The 20380-nt window shown below is 42.7% G+C and overlaps 2 protein-coding genes across 7 annotated transcripts in view; both read left to right on the top strand.

The window, feature by feature from the left end:
* GLG1 (golgi glycoprotein 1) overlaps positions 1–9683 on the top strand; it is a 96797-nt gene extending 87114 nt beyond the window's left edge. The window contains exons 22-27 of one of the 2 annotated variants that reach the window (XR_012831248.1): positions 233–334; positions 984–1091; positions 1758–1878; positions 3784–3890; positions 4377–4941; positions 7622–9683. Coding sequence is in view for 1 of the 2 variants with exons in the window: in XM_075715078.1 (XP_075571193.1) it covers positions 233–334; positions 984–1091; positions 1758–1878; positions 3784–3890; positions 4377–4544 (606 nt within the window). In the remaining variant the exon portion in view is untranslated. Of the gene's footprint in view, positions 1–232; positions 335–983; positions 1092–1757; positions 1879–3783; positions 3891–4376; positions 5311–7621 lie in introns of those variants that run through there. The other variant, XM_075715078.1, reaches the window with a different exon arrangement.
* Positions 9684–9932: 249 nt separating this feature from the next.
* The window catches only part of PDPR (pyruvate dehydrogenase phosphatase regulatory subunit), a 28263-nt gene continuing 17815 nt past the window's right edge, over positions 9933–20380 (top strand). Inside the window, exons 1-8 of one of the 5 annotated variants that reach the window (XM_075714852.1) lie at positions 9933–9964; positions 10923–11222; positions 13604–13737; positions 14696–14777; positions 14864–15027; positions 16029–16150; positions 16996–17113; positions 18413–18562. In XM_075714852.1, the coding sequence (XP_075570967.1) occupies positions 10996–11222; positions 13604–13737; positions 14696–14777; positions 14864–15027; positions 16029–16150; positions 16996–17113; positions 18413–18562 (997 nt within the window). In that variant the 5' untranslated portion in view covers positions 9933–9964; positions 10923–10995. Of the gene's footprint in view, positions 9965–10498; positions 10523–10922; positions 11223–13603; positions 13738–14695; positions 14778–14863; positions 15028–16028; positions 16151–16448; positions 16474–16995; positions 17114–18412; positions 18563–20380 lie in introns of those variants that run through there. The other 4 variants (XM_075714854.1, XM_075714853.1, XM_075714855.1 and 1 more) reach the window with 4 other exon arrangements.

The raw sequence follows: 20380 nt of genomic DNA, 5'->3' as shown, positions 1-20380 counted from the left end.
AGTAGAGCTGGTGTGTGCAAATGAGAAACTGCAGGATAGTGCTGAGCAACAGTCATTGAATAACAAATCAAACTTGGGCTTATGGCGTGTTCAATGTATGTAACAGGCTGTACATAAATGAGTTTTTACACTACTATACAAGTATTACAGAATACACAGGTTAAAATGCAGCGTGATTGATTTATGAAAATAAAGGTCATTGAGTGGGTTAATGACTTTCTCCGCTTAATAGCGTCTCTCTTCAGACTGTGAGGACCAAATTCGAGTGATAATCCAGGAATCGGCTCTTGATTACCGGCTGGATCCCCAACTTCAGATGCACTGTTCTGAAGAGGTAGGAGAAGTAGCTCAGCAGCTACTTTTTGGATTGAAAACTCCCTTCATGAAACAGATTTTGTTTCTTAAAACATGAACTGTCCTAATAATTAAAACAAACAAAAATGCCCTTTGAACTGCTTCTAGCTAGTCAGGTTCTCTGCTTGTGATTTTTGTGCAGTGTGCAAGAATTGCAGTTTCCTGTGCAGTGCTAATACAAAGTTAATTTTTTCATCTGGGATCTCATCAATACTTGTGACTATGGAAAAATACTGCTTTCCTGTTGTAAAAAAAATGTGTGCTAGTTCTCTGGTCTTGTCAACCTTAACTGGAATACAGTCAAATTTTGAATTTTCACTTTTGATAGCCAAATCAGCCATATCTCAAGTATTGCTTATTTCATATCTTAATGTTATTTCTGTGCTGTTCTCCTCCCTGCTTTCTTCTCAGTACAGTAATATTGACTTCTTGCTGTCAGGTTTCGAAGGGTATGCATATTGCATGAGCCAGGATGCCTTTGGCTCTGGGGATTCAGGGTGGGGAAAGTATCTCATCATGTGTTCTCTTGCTGCACACCGTGATGAACTAATGTATTGAGATATAAATGTGCTAAAAGGCAGAGTAATTGTTGTGAACTACTTATGTTAAAAATACCTTTTTCAAAATAGATTTCCAGCTTGTGTGCAGAAGAAGCAGCAGCTCAGGAGCAGACTGGGCAGGTGGAAGAATGTCTGAAAGTGAATCTGCTGAAAATAAAAACTGAAATGTGCAAGAAGGTAAAGAAAATAAATTGAATGTGCTCTAAAAGGCGTCCTGTCCCGGCAGAAGTCGGTCATTTTTCCAGATCACAGCCCAGGCTATGTTCTAGCTAGTATGAAGCCAGAGTTCAAAATTTCCTTACACATCTCTGTTCTGGCCTGCAGCAATTCAATTCAATTTCAGTTTGCCAGTGAAAATTGTGCCAACAATGCCTCCTTTGCAATTCCAGGCTTTGACCCTTTCTTGATTATGGTTGGCAAAGTTTCTTGTTAATAGTCTGTTTTCTGTTGCTGTCTCCATTACCGGCTTCCTGAGTGCTAGGTATGGCCTAGGTACTGGCTATGATCAAGGGCTGTATGAGTTGCCCCCGTGGCTATGGCGCCTTCTTTCAGTTCTAACTGAAGTAACCCTGGCATATCGACTTTGTATTTTAGATTAATATGGGTATTTTAATGACCGTAACTATGGCAACCCTTATAAAACCAGGATATTAATCCAGCCTAACCAAGCATTCATAGCCTCAATCCAGGGACAGTGGTGTGTTTTCTCATGATCCTGGATTTAAAAAGATGATGCACATTTCAGAAACATTGAGCAGTATGAGTTTCGTTCTCTCTCTCTCTCTCTCTCTTTTTTTTTTTTTTTTTTTTTTTGAGATGTACTTGTAATTTCCTTCTCCCCAGGAAGTGCTCAACATGCTGAAAGAAAGCAAAGCAGATATATTTGTTGACCCAGTGCTCCATACAGCCTGTGCCCTAGACATCAAACACCACTGTGCTGCCATTCCACCAGGGAGAGGACGCCGTAAGTGCTCGTGCTTTATTCATATAACCTCAGTCCTGAGAGCCTTAATGCTGGTAAGAAAATGCAGCTTAAGTACTGGATCTTTCCACCAGTCCTTTGTGGGTAATTAAGTGGAATGGCTGCAGGTGGTAGATGCCACTAGAAGATGGCTGTCAAGAAATCCTTCCTTGTGTCCAAGGTGGGACCAGTTCTTCAATCCTGACATAATATCCTTGCAGCCTTATCTGCAAATTTAATAAGTGTATTTTATATTGCGTCCTTCATATGATTACTGACAATAGTGTGTGATACCAGATCCATAACCCTTCTGTAAAATCCCTCCTCAGTTAAATCCTGTTGAAAATGAGCTCTTAATACACATGGACTGAAGTACATGGACTCATTTTTCATTGAGGTTTATCTCCCACCCTGTATAAGTTTCACAGAGGCTGCAGCTCCCAAGCTTACTTATGATAGTGTTATATCAGACTGCATCAAAAGCTTCCCTGGAACTAAGCTGCTTCTCTTACAGAAGCAAATCAACTTGGTTTCACAAGATTCATTCTTAGCTAATCCCCTTGGTCCTTCTTTCTTTATGTCAGTCTTTGTCCATGATTGGCTTCTTTGTTTCAGTATTTTTGACAGACAAAATTAAACTGAAGTCCTTTGATCCTCTCTTTTCTTCTCTGCTTAAATATACCGGTTTTTCTTTTCCAATATTACAGAGGGTAGGTAATATTTACTACATTTTCTAAGTTTATGTAGTAACTAAAGGCTTTGAGACTTCATCAGCTGTTCCAAGTCCCCTAAGACTGAGTTCATCAGGTTCAGACCACTTGAAACATTTATTGAAGTATTTCCAAACCCATACTTTTCCTGTTTGAGGTCCAATTCTTGCACTTTATTACTGCTATTACGTTAGCTAGCTGCATAGTATGTACGGCTGTTTAAGGAAAGCTAGTGGGCAAAAAAGTTCTGAACTTTCCCATCTTTCTGAGTTTATCTGGCATTAAAAATAGCAGCCAAGTATTTTCCTGATCATTATCTTTCATGACAGTTACTGAATGCCTTTCAGAAATTCTGGATATCCTTTATTTATTCCTGTTTTGTTGTAATTCTTTTGATTTGTATTCTGACATGTTTGTACTGAAGGTATGCAGAAGTCTAGCTTAGAGAGAAATCTGCCTCTGAGTGTTTGAACTGACAATTGTGTTTAAAAAGTGAGGAGTTAGTTTAAAGTTTGCAGCCTGTTTGCTGTGAACAAAATAACTTCACTGCAAAGCAGAAAGCATCCAATTAGGGATTATTCAAGTAAGGCAGTATAAAATACAAAAATTTGTCAGTGTTTCATATGAGCATATAAGAGCTTATGTATTAGCCAAGGCGCTCCATAGGCACCCAGAACATTGTGATCCCATTTCCTTTGCACAGGACTGTGCAAAAACTCAGGAAGTTAAACATTTCCAAAACATTTTGTTGATCAAAAGAAACTCCTAACAAGCTGAAGGAGATACACTGTGGTTTGGTTTTTTTTTTCCTGAGCTGAATTTGATCTTAGTTCTCTCTAGAGGGTGGTGGCATGGAATTTCGAGTACAGCTCACAGAAGGTGCAAATTCATAAGACTTTATAAAATCTCGTGTAAATCACATGAATTATGTCTTGGATATGTACTGTAATTTATTTTTGGAAGTTAAATTTCCTTGCACCTCAAAATGCAATATTAATCATGAATCTTGGCGAAATTGCTAGCTTCAAGGGCACAACAGGGCTTTGTATACAGTCTGTCAGGCTGGCTAGTCTGTTTAGAAAGCTATGTAACCATAAGCCTTTAGTAGAATTTAAGTGTCCCTTTACAGCAGCCTTTCCATAGCATGTTGTTGAAGCCACTGTTTCTATTTCATAACACAGTCTTCTCCACATTACAGAAATGTCATGTTTAATGGAAGCCCTGGAAGATAAGCGTGTGCGGTTGCAGCCTGAATGCAAGAAACGCCTTAATGATCGTATTGAAATGTGGAGCTATGCTGCAAAGGTGAATATGTAAAGGATTTCAGTAAACGACTTTGGTTTTTTGCATTGGATCTTTCTGTTGCAGGCTATTTATGAAAAACTTCAACTAATGAAATTCCTGTCTCTGAAGTTCAGCGTTTTGAGTTTGGTCCAGAAAAATTGAAATCAGGTCTCCTTTTTTGAACTTGTATATTTTATTCTCTCAGTGTCTGGGTTGCATCCTCAACAGTGCAGAATTAAACTGTCTTTTGTGCACACAGGGCCTGGTCTCCTCTAGAGAAGGTCTGGGGCAATGAAATAGGGTCAGCAGAACTTCCTGTTACAAAGCTGTCTCCTGAGCAGCAATTCCTTCAGATGAATCATTGCGGGCCTGCTTGTTTGTGGTTCAGGCGAAGTCTGATGATGACAGGAGGCAATAGCAGTACCAGAGACTAAACCTGATAAATGCTGAGGCTGAGGGTTGCATGGAAAGTGCAGCTTGGCTCATTCATTCCCTTCTCACCTCCAGGTTGCCCCAGCAGAAGGCTTTTCTGACCTTGCCATGCAAGTTATGACCTCTCCGTCCAAGAATTACATACTGTCTGTGATCACGGTTGGCATCTGTGTACTCTTCCTGATCGGCCTGATGTGTGGACGCATCACCAAGCGGGTGACAAGAGAGCTCAAGGACAGGTAGAGCCTGGATTGCCTGCTGAAGAAATGCCTGCCCAGTGCCCAGTTTTGTACAGCCCTCCTCTGTATAGTCTACCCACCCCCTCTTGTGAGAGGAGAATAAAAAAAAAAAAAAAAAAAAAAAAAAATTTTAGAACAGCAGCAGGTGTTGGCTCAGTTTTCCCATCCTGGATCTCATCCACAGCATCTTCATCCTATGAAAGTTTGTGTGCAACATTGGCAGCCCAGCCAGCAGCTTTTGTTACCCCTTTGTTAGCAGACTCTCGTTTACCTGCCTGTAGACAAGTCTCTATTGTACTGTTGGAACTGCCTTCACTCTTCAAATCAGACTGATATGACCTGCAGCTCAAGCGGTTTTTAAGTAAATTTTTAAAGACAGACATACCGACTATATGATTTAGGTAATGGTTCATACTGAAATCTAGTCATCCTCTGTGGCTGGGTGAAATTGAGGCAGGAAATTAAAGGGTAAATTGCATCTTACACCACAGTTGGCCTTGTTTTGGACATCTTGCTCATCTTATGTAAAGCATCTTCAGAGCATATTCTTGGACAACCTAAGGACACCAGTCACTGGTGTCATCTTCTAGTGAATATCCTGCTTTTGTTACTGTGGATTTTTTTGGCCGAAAAGATGTCCTCCCTTTCTTCTCTGCCACTCGCGAGATAGAATAAAATACTGACCAGGATCAAATACTCATGTGAGCTGTACAACTTGTATTTCAGTAAAGACACCGTGTAGACGCGAGGCATGTAGAGCCTGTTGGTAGTGTACAGTGCTGCTGTCAGCAGGCAATAAGTGCCCTGATCAGTTACTCGGTCAACTGTTTCATTAGCAACAATGCAGTAAAATTCTAACACTCCTGTTATTTTACCTCGCTGCTGCTAAGCTATTACCCTTCCAAATGTACCATCTACAGATGGTATTGACACGCTGGCAATACAGTGCTTTGTCAGTGATGCAGAAAGCAACTGAACGCTCAGCATGGTCTATCTGTAAAATGGTTACTTGTGGGCTAGTGCAGTGGTTTGTAACTGGCCTGTCAGGGTCTTAATGGTTTGAATGGTAGCACTGAAGAGTATTTTTCATTTCCACAACTACAATTGATAAGGCACAGCAACTGGTGTTTTCTGGGATGGTAGGACACAGGTGCTGGTCCAGAAGGCCAAGCAGGAGTGGATGGGAGGATGATAGCATATGAAAGGCAGAAACATCTGGATCTTTAAGGGAAGTAGCTTTCGCAATGTTATACCATCCGTATGTGCACTCACGCCATATATAGTTACGCTGCCAGAACATGATACTCATACCCAAGAGCCCAAAGAAGTTTTAGAAAAGCTGTACCAGTAGTTGTGGCCTCTTCTTACCATCAGCTTTGTTCCTCAAGTACAAGGAGGTGTGGAGGTCATAAGCCTTGTGCTTTGGCTCAAATGTTGAGTGTGCTGGTGAAATCTAGAAGCGACTGCACAAAAGTTGATGTGTACAGTAGGATATATTTTATTCACCTTTTAGATGTGCTCACCTGTGTGTGCTGCAGTAAAAATCATGTGCCTGATACCGTCCAACTTAGTCTGATGCTTGAACCATAACTTTATTTTCCCACTTAGTGCACTGCTAGGTAAGGCTTGCTTCAGTTCTCTGCGTTCTTCTCTAGAACAGTGGAGGTGCTTCTGAGACTTTTTGGAGTGTGGACCAGCTGATTCTGATGATGCTGCGTGTACAGAATGGTGTATACAAAATACTGTGAGCTTTTGCTGCAACTGAAGCTTTTTGCAAATGTACCTTCATCCCGCTCTGAGGATGGACAGCAAACTATTAGTGATACAGTTTTAGACTTACTATGCTAGTGAGTTTTTCACAAGCACTTCTGGTTTTATATCAAAGTATTATGAACACAAGGCAAGCAGTAGAGAATGTCTGAGCAATGAAGGTTCAGTGGAGAATTAGTGCATGGTAGGATTCCAGTTAAGTGGTTAGGTAGAACAGAAATTAAGCCTGAATTCTTTCTCTCGCCCCTCTTCCCTGGTGCTAACGGAGCTTAACTGGCCCTCTATCAATGTGAAGTGGAGCAGAAGAGGAACAGTTGATTGTCTCTCTTGAGGTACCAGAGGTGTGTAACACCACAAATGTTAGTTTGGCAATTATAAGTGTATATTGTTTCACTTGACAGAGTGCTGAAGTTACTGCTGTAGAGATGGGTGTGTTTGCAGAGCTGCTGGCAAGGGAAGTGGGATCTTTGTGCAGCCTTGCTTGCTTGGCAGAAGTCCCACTTCTCAAAATGTATATCAGGCGTAATTAAATTACTATTGGAGGGCTTTTTTTTTTAAACTGTTGTGACTTTTTGAAAAGGCATTTTGTAACCTGATTAGCTTGAAAAGCCTAATTAGATGGTTTATTGTCTAGAAATAGCATCTTCCACTAAATTCCAAAAGACATTGCAGTGAAAATTGTAGGTTTGTAGCCATAGTTCTGAATGTAAACCCTGTTCAGCTCTGAAGGTGACTTTCTTTACTTTCAGATAGAAGGCTTTCTGGGTTTTTTTGCTTTTTAATTTAGAGAAGGTTAAGGTAAGGATGCCTGGAGCACTGCATTAGGAGTCTGTGGTCTACAGTGGTGTTAGTCTATGGTCAGTGGTGTTTCTGACTGTGTCAGCAGGCTCACCTGGGAATTCAGTTTCAGTGCGAGTGCTCTGGGATGGTGTTATAGGTATGTGTCTGGAGGCCCTCTGAAGCAAAGGTAGGATACTAAATAAATTTCTGCATGATTCCCTCAGATGCCCTTTGTCACTGTAAGGGCACAGACCCACCTTTTAAAGGTATGACACTGGCAAAGTGTCCAGGCCATTTTATCATTGAGCATTGTTATCTCTTCCTGTTTTAAAATGGGGCCTCCTGCCACTGCCAGTGATGGAATTTGTTTTTTTTCATGACTAGAAATCTAGCAGTCCCAGTCTTGAAACATCCTCCTCCTTTTCACATACACCTAAAAATTCAGAGGTCTCAAAAGTGTGGAAGCCCACACAAGCACTCTTTTAAAAATAACCTGCTTGTGCTGTTGCCAACACAACCTCTTGCCTGCAGGTAACCATTTTCCATTGCGGGGAAAGAAAGAAAGAAATCCTTGTAAGAAACACTGCTGTTGCCTTGAACTTGAGGAAGCCTTTTTAACTTCTCCGATTTGATCAAGAGTGCTAGAAACAGCTGCAGTCAGCCAAGAGAAGAGTGTTGGTGTGGCAAAACCTGGGGTACCCCTTCCTCTTCATGACCCTCACCCCTCTGTGAAGAAGGCTGCCTTCCACAGAATGCAATTCGGAGGTGAAGTGGTTTTTTTCTCCTTGTCATCTCAAAACCTTCTCTTGGAGAGCTTATTCTAGACATGGTGATGCTGATGCTCCTGGGGGTGTATGGAGGGGCTAGATGACTGGGGCCTAGCAAGGCATGCAGTTCTCTGTTTCCCTCCTGCTGCTGCAAGGATTAACAAGTTATGTTTTCTAAATGATGGCACGTGTTTAGATAACATGGGTAAGGGGGACTGTGCATGATGTGCACCTTGTTACTTCACTCCTGCTAGCCCATTAGTGTTCATTCTTGTTGACCTTAGTAAGCTTATTTATTGTTTACCTAGCGGGTCTAATCAAGTCCTTTTGCTGAGTTTCAACTTGGGATTCTCCTGCCTCACCTCTGTCATTCAGGCTGCTGGAATAACTCATCTGGGTAGGAACAAAATTCCTGGCACTTCAAGTACTGTCCAGCAAGCTGAGTACCCGTACCCATATGTCTGTGTCACTGCAAAGGGCTGGAAAAGCCTTAACAAAGTTTGAATAATTCTGTAACAAAATTTAAGCATTTCACCCAGAATCTGACACTTAAAAACTCATGCAAATAGAATCAGCCTTGTTCTGAAAGAATCCACAGTAAGCACATTATATGAAAAATAATGCAGAGGAGTGAATGTCTTTAAGAACATAAACTAACTGTGGGTGGGTACAGAGGGAAGATGTGACAAGCCAGAGGGATCACTCGAATCCCATAACGTTGTAGAGGAATTGTGTTCAAGTTGGATGGCGACTTCTGTTAAAACACAACTTTATTATTTAGTTGAAAGAAGATTGTAGTACTTTTTTTTTTTTTACTTTATCAGTTTTGTTTAAAAAAAAAAAAGGTAGTTTTGAGGTGTGTGAGTGCATGAGTGTGGTATGAAACAGGAACATTTCATCTAGCACTTCTGTCCCTATGTAAAATATAGTTCTGTGGACTCAAACAGCTGTAGTGTTGGTTTGCATAGAAGTACATTCTTAATTATGGGGTTTAAAATCTTTAAGGCAGCTCCCAAGTGTACTGATCTTTGTGCAGTCTGCCTGCTTGGAGGCCATACCTGCCAGCTCACTTCCACTGTTGAACTGTGGTTAGAGGGGACCCAAATCACATGCATACGGGAAAGAATTCAGCTGGTACTGCTGTTTGTCCTATACTGGTAGAATTCTGCATTGTACCCACTCTGTTGAGTTCCCGAGTGCTGCATGTAGGGGACAGGGAGGAGTAATAACATATTGCCACTCACTGGCCAAAGGCAGATTGCTGTTTTCTCTTTCCACAACACCCGAATTTCATTCCATAGCTGACCGAAAGCAAGAGTTGCCTTCCTGGGTGGATCATTGCACCCCACTGCCCCCTTGTATTTACTGAGTAGAAGTGCTTGCATAGCTCTCACCTTGGGAAATACTGAACATGGGGAAAAGGGAGAGGTGTGACTATCACCTGTAGAAACTCATGGCCAATGGAGGTGAGCAGAAGCTGTGACTGATGTTTGTGTTGGACTGGGAAGCGTACCAGAGAAACCAGAGCCGGGTTTTTCGGGGAGGTAAGGGGGTACCCCAGCACACCCAGCCGCCCCCCTCAGGATGGCGCTGCAGGCCTCCCCCCACAGTGTACAAAACAGACCCAGCGGATTCCTATTGTACAGCAGAAGCTGTTTCAACTTAGTCTCTTTTTTTTTTATTTTTAAATGTGACATTAAGGAGACTTTTTTTTTTGTAAATTGTTTTCCCTTTCTGTGTATAAATCCTGGCTGTTCCTTGTTTTGGGTTTTTTTTTTTTTTTTGGTTACATGTTCATGCTGTGTAATTTTGAGATTGTTACTGAGATTCTGAACATAATAATGTGCATTTTTTTCTGTACAGATGAAATGGGAGAATTTAATAAAAAGAGTCTGCAGGTTTTTACTTGTTGTAGTTTATTTCTTAGGGCCGGTCGCGCCCGCCTCCTGGGGGCGGGACGAGGGGCGTGGCATCGCTCGGCCACACCCCCGCTGCCGGGCTGGGGATTGGCTGGCGGGCGGGTGACGCCAGCGCGCAGGGGCGGCTGTCGCGCCGCGGCTGGCGGCCGTAAAGCGCGGAAGGTCAGTCAGGCCTCCCACTCCCCCAGGTGAGCCGGCGCGGCCCCGCCGTCCCCGCGGCCCCGGCCCCGCTCCCCCGGCAGCCGCCGGAGCTCGGCCCCCGCGGGGCCGCTCGCCAGCACCGTTCCTTGCCCTGACCTTCCCTCCCGGTGGCCACGCAGCGCTCGGCCGCGGGCCTGCCCCCACTCTCTGGGGTCGGGGGCTCCGGCGGAGGCAAGCGGGCCAAGCGGCGGCTCCCCCGCCTCCGGGACTGCCAGCGGGGCTCCGTGTCCCGCCCTGACACCCTTCCCGTCAGGTTCGGAGCGGGGAGCCTGGCGGCCCGTCAGGCGCCGTGCCGCCGCCTCCGTACGGATCTGGTGGTGTGCGGCAGGCTGCAGATAGGAGAAGCCACAAGCCTGCAGCAACAACCTGCTTAGCGCAGGCATAGTGTTACGTTCCAGCTTTGGTCACTGGGCTGGGCTGCTGCGTGGGTTACCGCAGTCAGAGCTCCTGGGTAACGTCTTGTAGTAAAACTAACGTTATCGGAGAGGGTGCCTGTAGTTCCTTGTTCTAGTTACTCTCATCACAGACTTCGTTTCATTCCTCAGGTAAAGGCCTGACAACATTAATAATCAGGCTTATTTGTGCCCTGTTGACCTTTACGAAAGATTTCAGAGCGGGTTCAGTGCCTGCTGGCTTTCTCTAATCTACGTGTTGTTGGTGTGAGAGCGTTCTCACCGTTCTTTTCCGGCTTTCATCTGGTTCTTTGCTCATTGTCAAGTTACACTGCTGTTAAAAACAAAGGTGTAATGCTCTGTACCCATTATATGATCTAAGTTTAAATCTTAATAGCAAGACTGTTGTTTCAGGACTGAGTAACTGCTCTCCTATTTGTTTACTCATCAGCTTTCCCATGTCCACTTATACCTGATGTACCATGTGATATTTGCCGCCGCCAACCTTGTATAATAATAAGTGGTAACGTGATTCTTGTCTTTTCCTTCCTAGAAGGAGTGGTACTGATTTAACGTCTGAACACATCTAGGTGGTGCTTTAAGAAAACTGAGAAATAGCTGCCAGGATGTTTCTCCGATTACTGTCAGATGTCCGGTGGCGGGCAGCTAACCCGAAATGGAGAAGAATGACCTGCTCCTGGCAAAGTACCTCAAGTACAGCAGAACCTCACCCGGTTTCCTTGCCAGCACAGGCACAGGTTGTCATCTGTGGTGGTGGAATCATGGGCACCTCCGTGGCATATCACCTTTCCAAGATGGGTTGGAAGGATATAGTCCTACTTGAGCAGGGCAGGTAAGGATTTCTGGTAACAAAAGCAAAGAAATAGGACTGCCATGTGTAGCAGCATCTGCTGTAATGTGTTATTTCTACCTCTTCACCTGGACTTGGACCCATGGAATATTCAATATGTATATTCAACATTAGTAACAACACTTGTGAATTCTTCCCAAGCACAGTGCAGAACTGCAAGGTGAAAGGTATCCCTTGTGTGACTGTGGTGGATTAGCCTTGGTTAAGGGCCAAACTCCCACACAGCCACTCGCTTTCCCTCCTCAGCAAGACGGAAAAATAGGCTGAGAAAGCTCGTGGATCAAGATAAAGGCATGGAGATTACTTACCAGTTACTGCCATGGGCAAAACAGACTTGCCTTAGGGAGAATTAATTTAAAATAATTAAAGAATTACTTTATTTCATGCCAGTTAGAATAGATTCAGGTAGTGAGAAACAAAAAACAAACATTAAAACACCACCCTTCTTTTCCCATGCTCAAATTCACTCCTGTACTCCAGGGTCTTCTACCCCCCCGACACTCCACCCCAAGAAGTGCAGGGGGTAAATGGTGGGTGTATGATCAGTACTGGGCTCTAGTGTGGGTCCTCCACCGGCAAAGTTCCTGTCAGGAGAACTCTGGCCTGGTGTGGGTTTTCCATGGACCACAGTTCCTTCAGCAGGTATCTGTCTGCTTTGGTGTAATTGCAAGTAATCGTGTAAAACACAATGCAGCTGGCAAAGATGGACCATTTTAAGAGAACTAGAAATCTGTGTAAATCATCCAGCCCCTATTGACCATCTCTAGAAGTAGGATGTGATACGTATATAAAGTATTACACCACTAGCAAAGCTCAAAAGAGATTGCAGGAGGTGTGGAGGTTATAAGCAGACATCACTAAAACATCACCCTGTAAGCTGTTTAAAGGCTCGGATTATCTGGTTTGTCTGTTGCAGGATTTAGTGCCTATCTATACAAAGGCTAAGGCCATTACAGTTTGGCTGAATACAAGTCTTTGTGCACTCCGCAGTGAGTTGGAACTGTGGTCTGTGGCAGAGTATGTAGATCCTGTTGAAAGTTGACTGTGCAGCCCTTACCTGTTGTTTAGGTTTCTGTTTTGGAGGTGGATTCGTGGTATTTCATTAAGCAATTCGGGGACCTTGGGCACAAGACACTGCTAAAACTTCGGGGGTTTGAAGAGGTGTTTATCGCAGCGGCTTCTAACACTCTAAATAGGTGCTTGGACTGAGAATATTTACCGTCTAGCTTAGAGCTTCCCACCTGATGCTGCCTTCAGGAATAATTATCTGTGACTCCTTGACTTTGCATGGCTAGGAAGCAGGTAGTATCAAGCTATTTATAGTTGCAAAGAGGAAATTGGGTAGTCTCATCTGAGACCTTGTGAGTGGTGGCCTTCTGAGTGAAATTAGCCGCTAGGCTTCATTTGTCAGGAAACGTTAATCGTTACTAGCCTGGAGTGGGGTATGAATACCCTGTTACAGATCTTCATTGAGTTAGACGCTCTACAAGCTCAGTCCGTGTGTGTGCTCAAGGAAAATGAGGAACATTGCATTAGCAGAGACATGTGAAGCACAGCATGGTGAGACCATGCTTCAGCTGTTTCGGTTGTGACCGAGTAGGGACGTAGCAAAAAGAATGCCTTACTCAACTGAATCTTAGGTTGCATTTCTGAGAGAATATGGACATGCTAGGCCAAAAGCAGTCTTGTCAAAGGCTTGCATAGGCAAGTGGAAAAATGCAGGATTGCTTTAGCAGCAGGAAAGATGACTTAGAAGTATTGTGGAAGCAGGTTGCGAGAGAGTTGCTTAAAGCTAATTGTCTTGTCTTCACCTGTCTATGCTGCAGGGAGTTTTTAATAGGTTTTTATCTGTACAGTAGCCCTTCACCAAATAGCTAGATGGACAGTGGTTTAAGGGCAGTTTAAAAAGGGACAAGAAATATGTGTACCTATCTATGGCAGTTGCTGCACAGTAAGAGGGGCTTGTTCTTACTGTAAACTGCAAAGATGCAAGACTCAAATCCAAGTTAATTTTCATTGAGGGAAATCCTGCTTTGGAGAAAGAAAGAATCGGGTAAGCAGATCGACTTAAGCATAAGGTAATTTTTTTTTTAAAGTGCTTTCTTTGAAAAACGTCAGTGTTTAGGACTAAAGAGAAATGGTTTGGGAATACAATAGGTTTTCAAAAGTGAGATAAAGGAAAAGCATTCTAGAGGTTGCATTATCCCTGCCTCATCCAACTTACAGCTTTTGGTCTGATATGTTTGGGGGAGAGGTTGCTGTCTGGTTTGCGCTGTCAGCAGAGCTGCTGGAGCAGCCTGATGGGGGGGCTTGCCTCTCTGCCTGTCAGCTGGATGAGGCCATCTTTGCAACTTCTCCTGCAGGTTGGCTGCTGGTACCACTCGCTTCTGCGCTGGCATCGTGAGCACAGCCAGGCACATGTCCATAGAGCTGAAGATGGCAGATTATTCAAACAAGCTCTACCAGCAGCTGGAACAAGAGACAGGAGTAAAAACAGGTACTAAAAGCATAATCATTGAGTAATCTGTGGGAAACTGAACTGAAACGTGAATGTAATTTCACAGTGTCTTAGGTGTTGGTGGTTCCTGTTCAAAAATGATACAGTTGAACTGAATCAGATGCAAAGGGATGTTACTAATGTAACCAGAAGAGTGGGAAGAAGGGTGTCGGATGGGCAAACTGAAGGCAGACTGCCTGCAAACTGTGATAATTTTTTACATTGTCTGTAACTTGGACAAACCTAGGTGAATTTTCACAAGGACACTAAAAAGTATATTGCAGTGACTGGAGCAAATGGCCCATTTTCTGCATCGATTCACTTCACAAAAAGAGAAGATGATTAACAGAAGCACTAAAGCATAGGCAAAGCAAGATATCTTACTATAGTCTCACCCTGGAACTTACAATAAAACGTGTTTAAATTCTCTCTCTCCCTCCAAAATGCTCAGGCATGTACCTGGTAGGAAGAACTTGGTTGCTCAAAACTTTCTGCTGACAAGGACTTGTGATATATGTTGGACTCAACAGAGGTTAATAACTGTGCCTGTAATTAAGATTAGTATTAATCTATTGCAGGTGGTGGACTCACAAATGTCTGCATTTAGTTGTTGAGGATCTATTCTTCTGAGTAGTTATTAGATCACTTTTTTTGCCAGTAACCTTTCTCTCTTTTAATAGGTACCATGTGTGAAGTTTAATTTTTTTTATAAACATGAGTAAATGTAGTAGGAAGAGTTAGAACACAAGGCAAAATTAAATTGCTTTTTTGAAAAGTTGACTAATGCAGTTTTTAATTACTAGCTGATAAGTGTTTCAAGTTATTTGGGGATCTGGGATTTCCAGGGTCCTGACTAGTGGAAGCAACGGGTCTGCAATTGTATTAAAGCAATGTGTCTGAGATTAAAAGGAATTCAAGATTCTGTCCAAATCTGACTTGATTTTGGTCATTGTCATAGGGTACATGAAGACAGGCTCTATTTCACTGGCTCAGACTCAGGATCGACTAATCTCTCTGAAACGCATTGCTTCATCACTGAAGTATGTATAAGCAGGAAATATAACTGATCTTAAGTTTGCACCAGCTCTCCTGCAAGACTAATGATGGCGTTTTTCTTATGTGGCAGTGTAATGGGAATACCTTGTGAAATTATCACCCCAAAGCAAGTGGCACAGCTCCACCCACTCATCAACATCCATGACCTTGTGGGGGCCATGTATGTGCCAGAAGATGCACTCGTGTCATCTGCCAACGTGAGTCTGGCTCTGGCAACCGCTGCCTCATGGAATGGTATGAGGTTTTCTAATCTATAGAGTGCTTGGTAGTTATCTTCTTTCTGTAAAAGAAACTTATGTTCTGCATCTCTTTTGGTATTCTAACTGAGCGCTGAAGACCAAAACTTGGTTACTTCTAGAACGCTCAGATTCTTTAAAAGCTATTTTTTCTCAAAAAACATGCTGATTTTTTTTAACATATTGAATCTTTACAGATCTGCTGTGATAGATCAAGCAGCAGTTTGTTGTCCTTACTGGTTATATATTTCTCTGAATAAGCACACATTCTTTTATCATAAAAACAATCCTTTGTGAGACCTGACTCAAAATTACACATCGAAAGAGTTTTAATTACCTACAAATGAAAAGGTGTGACCGAGTGCTTGTGGAATATTTAATTGGGCACATATGCTTTGGAAATGGGTTTGGAAGTGTAGTAATAAATGCTGTTTGCCCAACACTTTGGCAAATTTGGACTGGTCTAAAAGTGGGAGAAAGGTTAGGTATGATAACAGAGATGGAGCTCATTAAGGATGAAAGTCCATCAGATTGGAAGAAGGTACTTAGGAAGATACCTCTCAGTTTCTTTTAGTCCAGCTTTTTTGCATACTGTTAATTAATTTTTTTTCACAGAATGACTGATTTCCCATAAAAGAACCAGTCTTGCCATCTGAAACTGCAGACTTTGTTGTATAAAGGAATTGTAATGGAAAGAAATCCATAGTTGGGACTCTTTTTTTCATTATGTTGATACTAGGGTGTATTTATCACCCAGATTGTCACATGGGAAAAAGTACTGTAACTCTTCACAGTCTCAGCATTTAAATGATGCACAAATTGTATGCATGACATTTTACAAATAACAGGGTTTCACTTAAGAATTACTGGGTCAAGAATAGAAATTTTGTCTTAAAGAGAAAATAAGCATTTAGGTTGAGTTTAAGGGTTTAATGTTAGCAGCGTGACACATTAGAAATAAGGCTTGTAGTATACTGACTTTCTTATGTCCTCTTTCAGGTGTCCAGATTCATGAACGGACTAGTGTCAGTCATGTCTCAGTCCAGAAGGGTCGTGTGACTGGAGTCGAGACTGACAGAGGACAGATTCAATGCCAGTACTTCGTCAACTGTGCTGGCCAGGTTGCATTATTAACATTTTTCTTTCTTTTTTCCTTTGGTTAAGAACACATGCATTTTCCTTTTTTTTTTTGTTTTTTTATTTTTATGGTTTGTGTTTTGGCTTGGTTTGCTGGAGTAGATCAAAGTCATGTTATTCAGCTTCTCAGACCAGCAGGGGTGTGAAGGAGGAAAGCAGTGCTTGCTGTTTGCTTGGCACCAAAGACTGGATGTTAACCTGCTGAGGAGCACCCTGCAGCTTGTTGGTACAGCTCCACACATGGTCTCTGTCCTGGGGGGTGCACCCGTCTGACAGGAAGAATTTTGCTTTGGCTCTTAGTGAGACAGTTAAGTCTCTACCCTTCTCTCTTTCTCACACACACACACACTGAAAGTTCCTTTTTTGGTTGTTTTACTTAGTGTCATGCCTTCTCCAGTCTGAAAATACATCTGACAATGGCTGTTGCTCAGCTTGTAGCTGGCTGTCTTATTAGCATGGGGTCTCAGCAGTACAGGCACCTAAATCCTGACTATTCTGCTTCTAGAGGCTGAGCCTAGTGTTGATTTTGGTGTACAAAAGCAAAATAAGCTTTTGTATTGTAAGTTGATACTTCTTAGTCTCAAATCAGGGCCCCACTTTTCTAGATCTTATGTGAGGAATGGAAGAACAGTCTTTGTCCTAAGCAGTTCAAATTCTAAGCAAAGAGAAAAAAATGTGTGTTTGTGTAAGATTTAGGGGACTAAACCAAATCTTATTTGGCCTTTTATGAAAGCAAACCCACAGAGAGGACCTGTGCTTTTGTCCTGCCTTTTTTTGACTGGAGTTAGTTTTCTTCTTTTGCATTCTAACATGCACTTTTTTATTTCAGTGGGCTTATGAGTTGGGCCACTCTGGGGAGGAAACAGTCAATATCCCACTTCATGCCTGTGAACACTTCTACCTCCTGACACATCCTTTGAAGGAACCTCTGGCAAGCAACTTACCAAGTAAGTATTCTTCAGTTCTACCTCACTTTTCTTGGTGAATTATATCTGCCTTTCCAAGGCGACGCATAGTTCATGACATAAACGCTAACTATCAGTTCTCAGCTCATTTGGGATTGTGAAGTACATTCTAGCTGTATTGCTCTGAATATCCTCTTTCAGTGGTAGAATCTCTTTCCTAACTCTTCGGAAAGTTTTCGCTCAGAAATTGGTTTTCAGAGTTGGTTGTCTTAGCAGGAGAATGACCTTGACTAGCAGGTGTGTCTGAGACTTGGATTGTTGCATTTGTGGGCTGGAGAGTGTGCTAGCCTTGGCACTATGTTTTCCTTGCAGGCTGCTGTCCCCAAATGGCCCATCTATTCCTTTTCTCCAACTGAAGCTAAGGCTTTACAGTGGCATTTACATGTCTATGAGCTGTAGGGGCAACAAAAGCACTTGAGGTAATTGCTCCTCCCCCATGTTCTGGCTTTTGTATCTCTTAAAGAAAAGCCCTTGTGTTTGAAAGCTGTGGTTGGGAAGTAGAAAGCTTTGCTTATTTACTCTCAGTCTTTAGCAAGAGTTTCTGCTTCTAGTGAGTAATGTATATGCTCTCCAGGGAATTCAGCTCTGACCAGAGTCCCCGAGTGCTTCACTTTTACTTGACTGAGTGTTTTTTATATGTGCGTGTGTACATATATATGTATTCACAGCTTTTCTGTACATGGGGAAAAATTGCTATAGAACGTGTCAGGTGGAGTATCATAGATGCTTCAAGTTGACACTACCACTGGAAGAAGCAATCCAGACCTGATTGCTTGTCCTCACCCCAGTGCTGCCCACCTTCTTTGTGCCAGTGGCTTGCAGCAAGTGATGCATCCCCATTAAAATTAACTGTTCTTAACATAGAAAGAGGGGGAGAGCAGGACATCGCTTGGTGAAAAGTCTGGTCTTTGGTGCAGTTCCAGTGGAACTAAGCCAATATAATAGCTTATTGGTGCCATGGGAGATCTGACTCCCTCTTCTGTCCTCCCACTCCTGGTAACACTGTCCTGCTGGCTTGGGTGCTCTTCAGGTTCAATTCAGTTTACTGTGCTGCCTAAAAGTTAACATGCATGGTTGTGGTGGGTGTTGTTGCTGGTTTAGTAATCTAAACTGGCTCACCAAGACATCACATGAGAACCAGAATGGTGTGGAAGTGTGGGGCTGGGGGACTGAGACTGTCCCTTCTCATGTTAGCCCTATCATTGGTGCTTGTGGAGCAACAGCCTGAAATAGCTATCCCTTCTCTCAGTTCCCTTCCCACCTCTTTTCTTTCCTCTGCAGCTATTGTAGACCCAGATGGCAGGATCTACATACGCAACTGGCAAGGTGGCATCCTCTCGGGAGGCTTTGAAAAAAACCCCAAACCTCTCTTCACAGAGGGACGGAACCAGCTGGAGATTCAGAACCTGCAAGAAGACTGGGATCATTTTGGTATGTTAGGGAGGAAAGATTCCCACAACAATGAAAGATGTGGCTTCAGCAGAAGGCAGAGTTAGCAACAATGCAGGCTGTTGTTGACCAGCTAGCATGTGTCTGCCTTTACCTGAAAGGTGTGGGAAAGATGAACGTTCTCCCAAATTCATTGATCTCTTCTTTTGCCTAAAGATTTACCTAAAACCCCTTTACCAAGGACTACATTGATATGTGTGTAGTGTTTAAAAACACCTGCTAACCCTCAGCGTTTATTAATGTCCTCTAGTGCAGCGAGGTACTGCATAAACTTTCCAACACTGTTCTTCCATTTCATTTGATTTTTGACTGTCAGTGTCACATGCTGCTCCTCTTGTGACCCTGTAGATCAACACTGTTGACCTGCCATGTAGCCGTGGTATTTTGTTTCTGCAGCTCCCTTCAGCAGTGACTGCCAAGTGCATTTCCATTGGTGGCGGTTGCTTTGTGGACAGAACTCGGTATTGTTGCTTCCCAGACTTCATCCCACCATTGACAGCGGTGGTTTATTATATTTCAAATGTTCTGTCTTTCTCTTCACATTTTATTTGATTCTATTTTTCTATTCTGTATGTACTTTTACATGGAGGGCTCTTTCTGTAGGAAAGAACATAGCATGGTCTGAGAGTCCCTTTTTTTTTCCCCCTCTTTTATGGCTGGTAAGTTTGTCTCATCTTCAAATTTGCCTTTTTTTCAGGGGCCTAGTTTTCCTTTGTGTTAGAGCTCTTTGCATCCCTTGTGAATGCCCATGCCCCTATGACTCTAGGCACAGATGGATTTTCACTGATTTCTTTCTGCAGTGTTAGTATGTTCTTCCAGCTACTTCCCAGGATAAATTGAATAATTTTGCTTTAATTTCTGTGAGATATCATATTGATACCATAAAAGTTTAAACTCCAGGAGGTGGAGCCAGGATGGAGTGCAGTTTTGTGCTGGTATATGCTAAAGGTTTTCAGATCTATAGATGCCTACAGACTTGCTTGAAGTTATTAGCTCCACTAATGAGTTGCTTGAGCTTTGCACCCACTTCCTTTTTGGTTTTCTAGGTACTGCTGAAATGAAAAGGCACTGCTTGCTAGCACCCACAAATTGCCCAAGTTTCGGAAGCAACTGTATGCTATGTTCCAGCATTACCCTTTCATCAGTTCAAACATACTGAACAGTTGAGCAGAGTCAGAGCCTACTCAGCCAATATTTGATCCTTTTCTAGGGCTGCAGTTCCTGTGGTTTGAGCTCTTGTGTTACTGCTTTGATCTCTTTCGTTGGAACACCTTTTGATTTTAAAATAGCCTGTACAGTTGCTTAAATGTTAGGCTGGATATGAGAACAAATCTAACACCGATCCCTTTTTTTATCAATAAGAAAAAAACTAACTACAGCCTCTCACTCTGGAATTCTAATGTATGAGAGCGGGAAGAAAAAGAGCAGGTCAGAAAGACTATTTCTGTTTGTAACATCTTAGGTAACGTGAAATCTTACTGTGTGTAAAGCTGAGGAGTGTTATTGGTGCTGAATCTTGAGGGCTTTTATCTAGAGTACTATGCAGAGGTAACTTCTGGACAAGAAAAACAAAGTAGATAGCTTATCCCTTTATTAACGCTCTCAAATGTCAGAGTGTGAAGAATTGCCGAAGGACCTTTCCAGCGTGACTGGGTGATGAAGTGGCAAGGAAATTCAATGATGATAAATGTGAAGTGATGCAAGTGTGTGGGGGTGTGGGGGGGATGGTCTTATTTTCACCATGCAAAATGATGGGCTTTGAACTGACCTTGGGGTTGTATTAGTTCTGTGAAGACATCA

The sequence above is a fragment of the Pelecanus crispus genome, chromosome 8 (assembly GCF_030463565.1).
Source record: "Pelecanus crispus isolate bPelCri1 chromosome 8, bPelCri1.pri, whole genome shotgun sequence".
Lineage (NCBI taxonomy): Eukaryota > Metazoa > Chordata > Aves > Pelecaniformes > Pelecanidae > Pelecanus > Pelecanus crispus.
The sequence above is the reverse complement of the archived record's forward strand: the minus strand, read 5'-3'. Positions and strand labels throughout refer to the sequence as shown.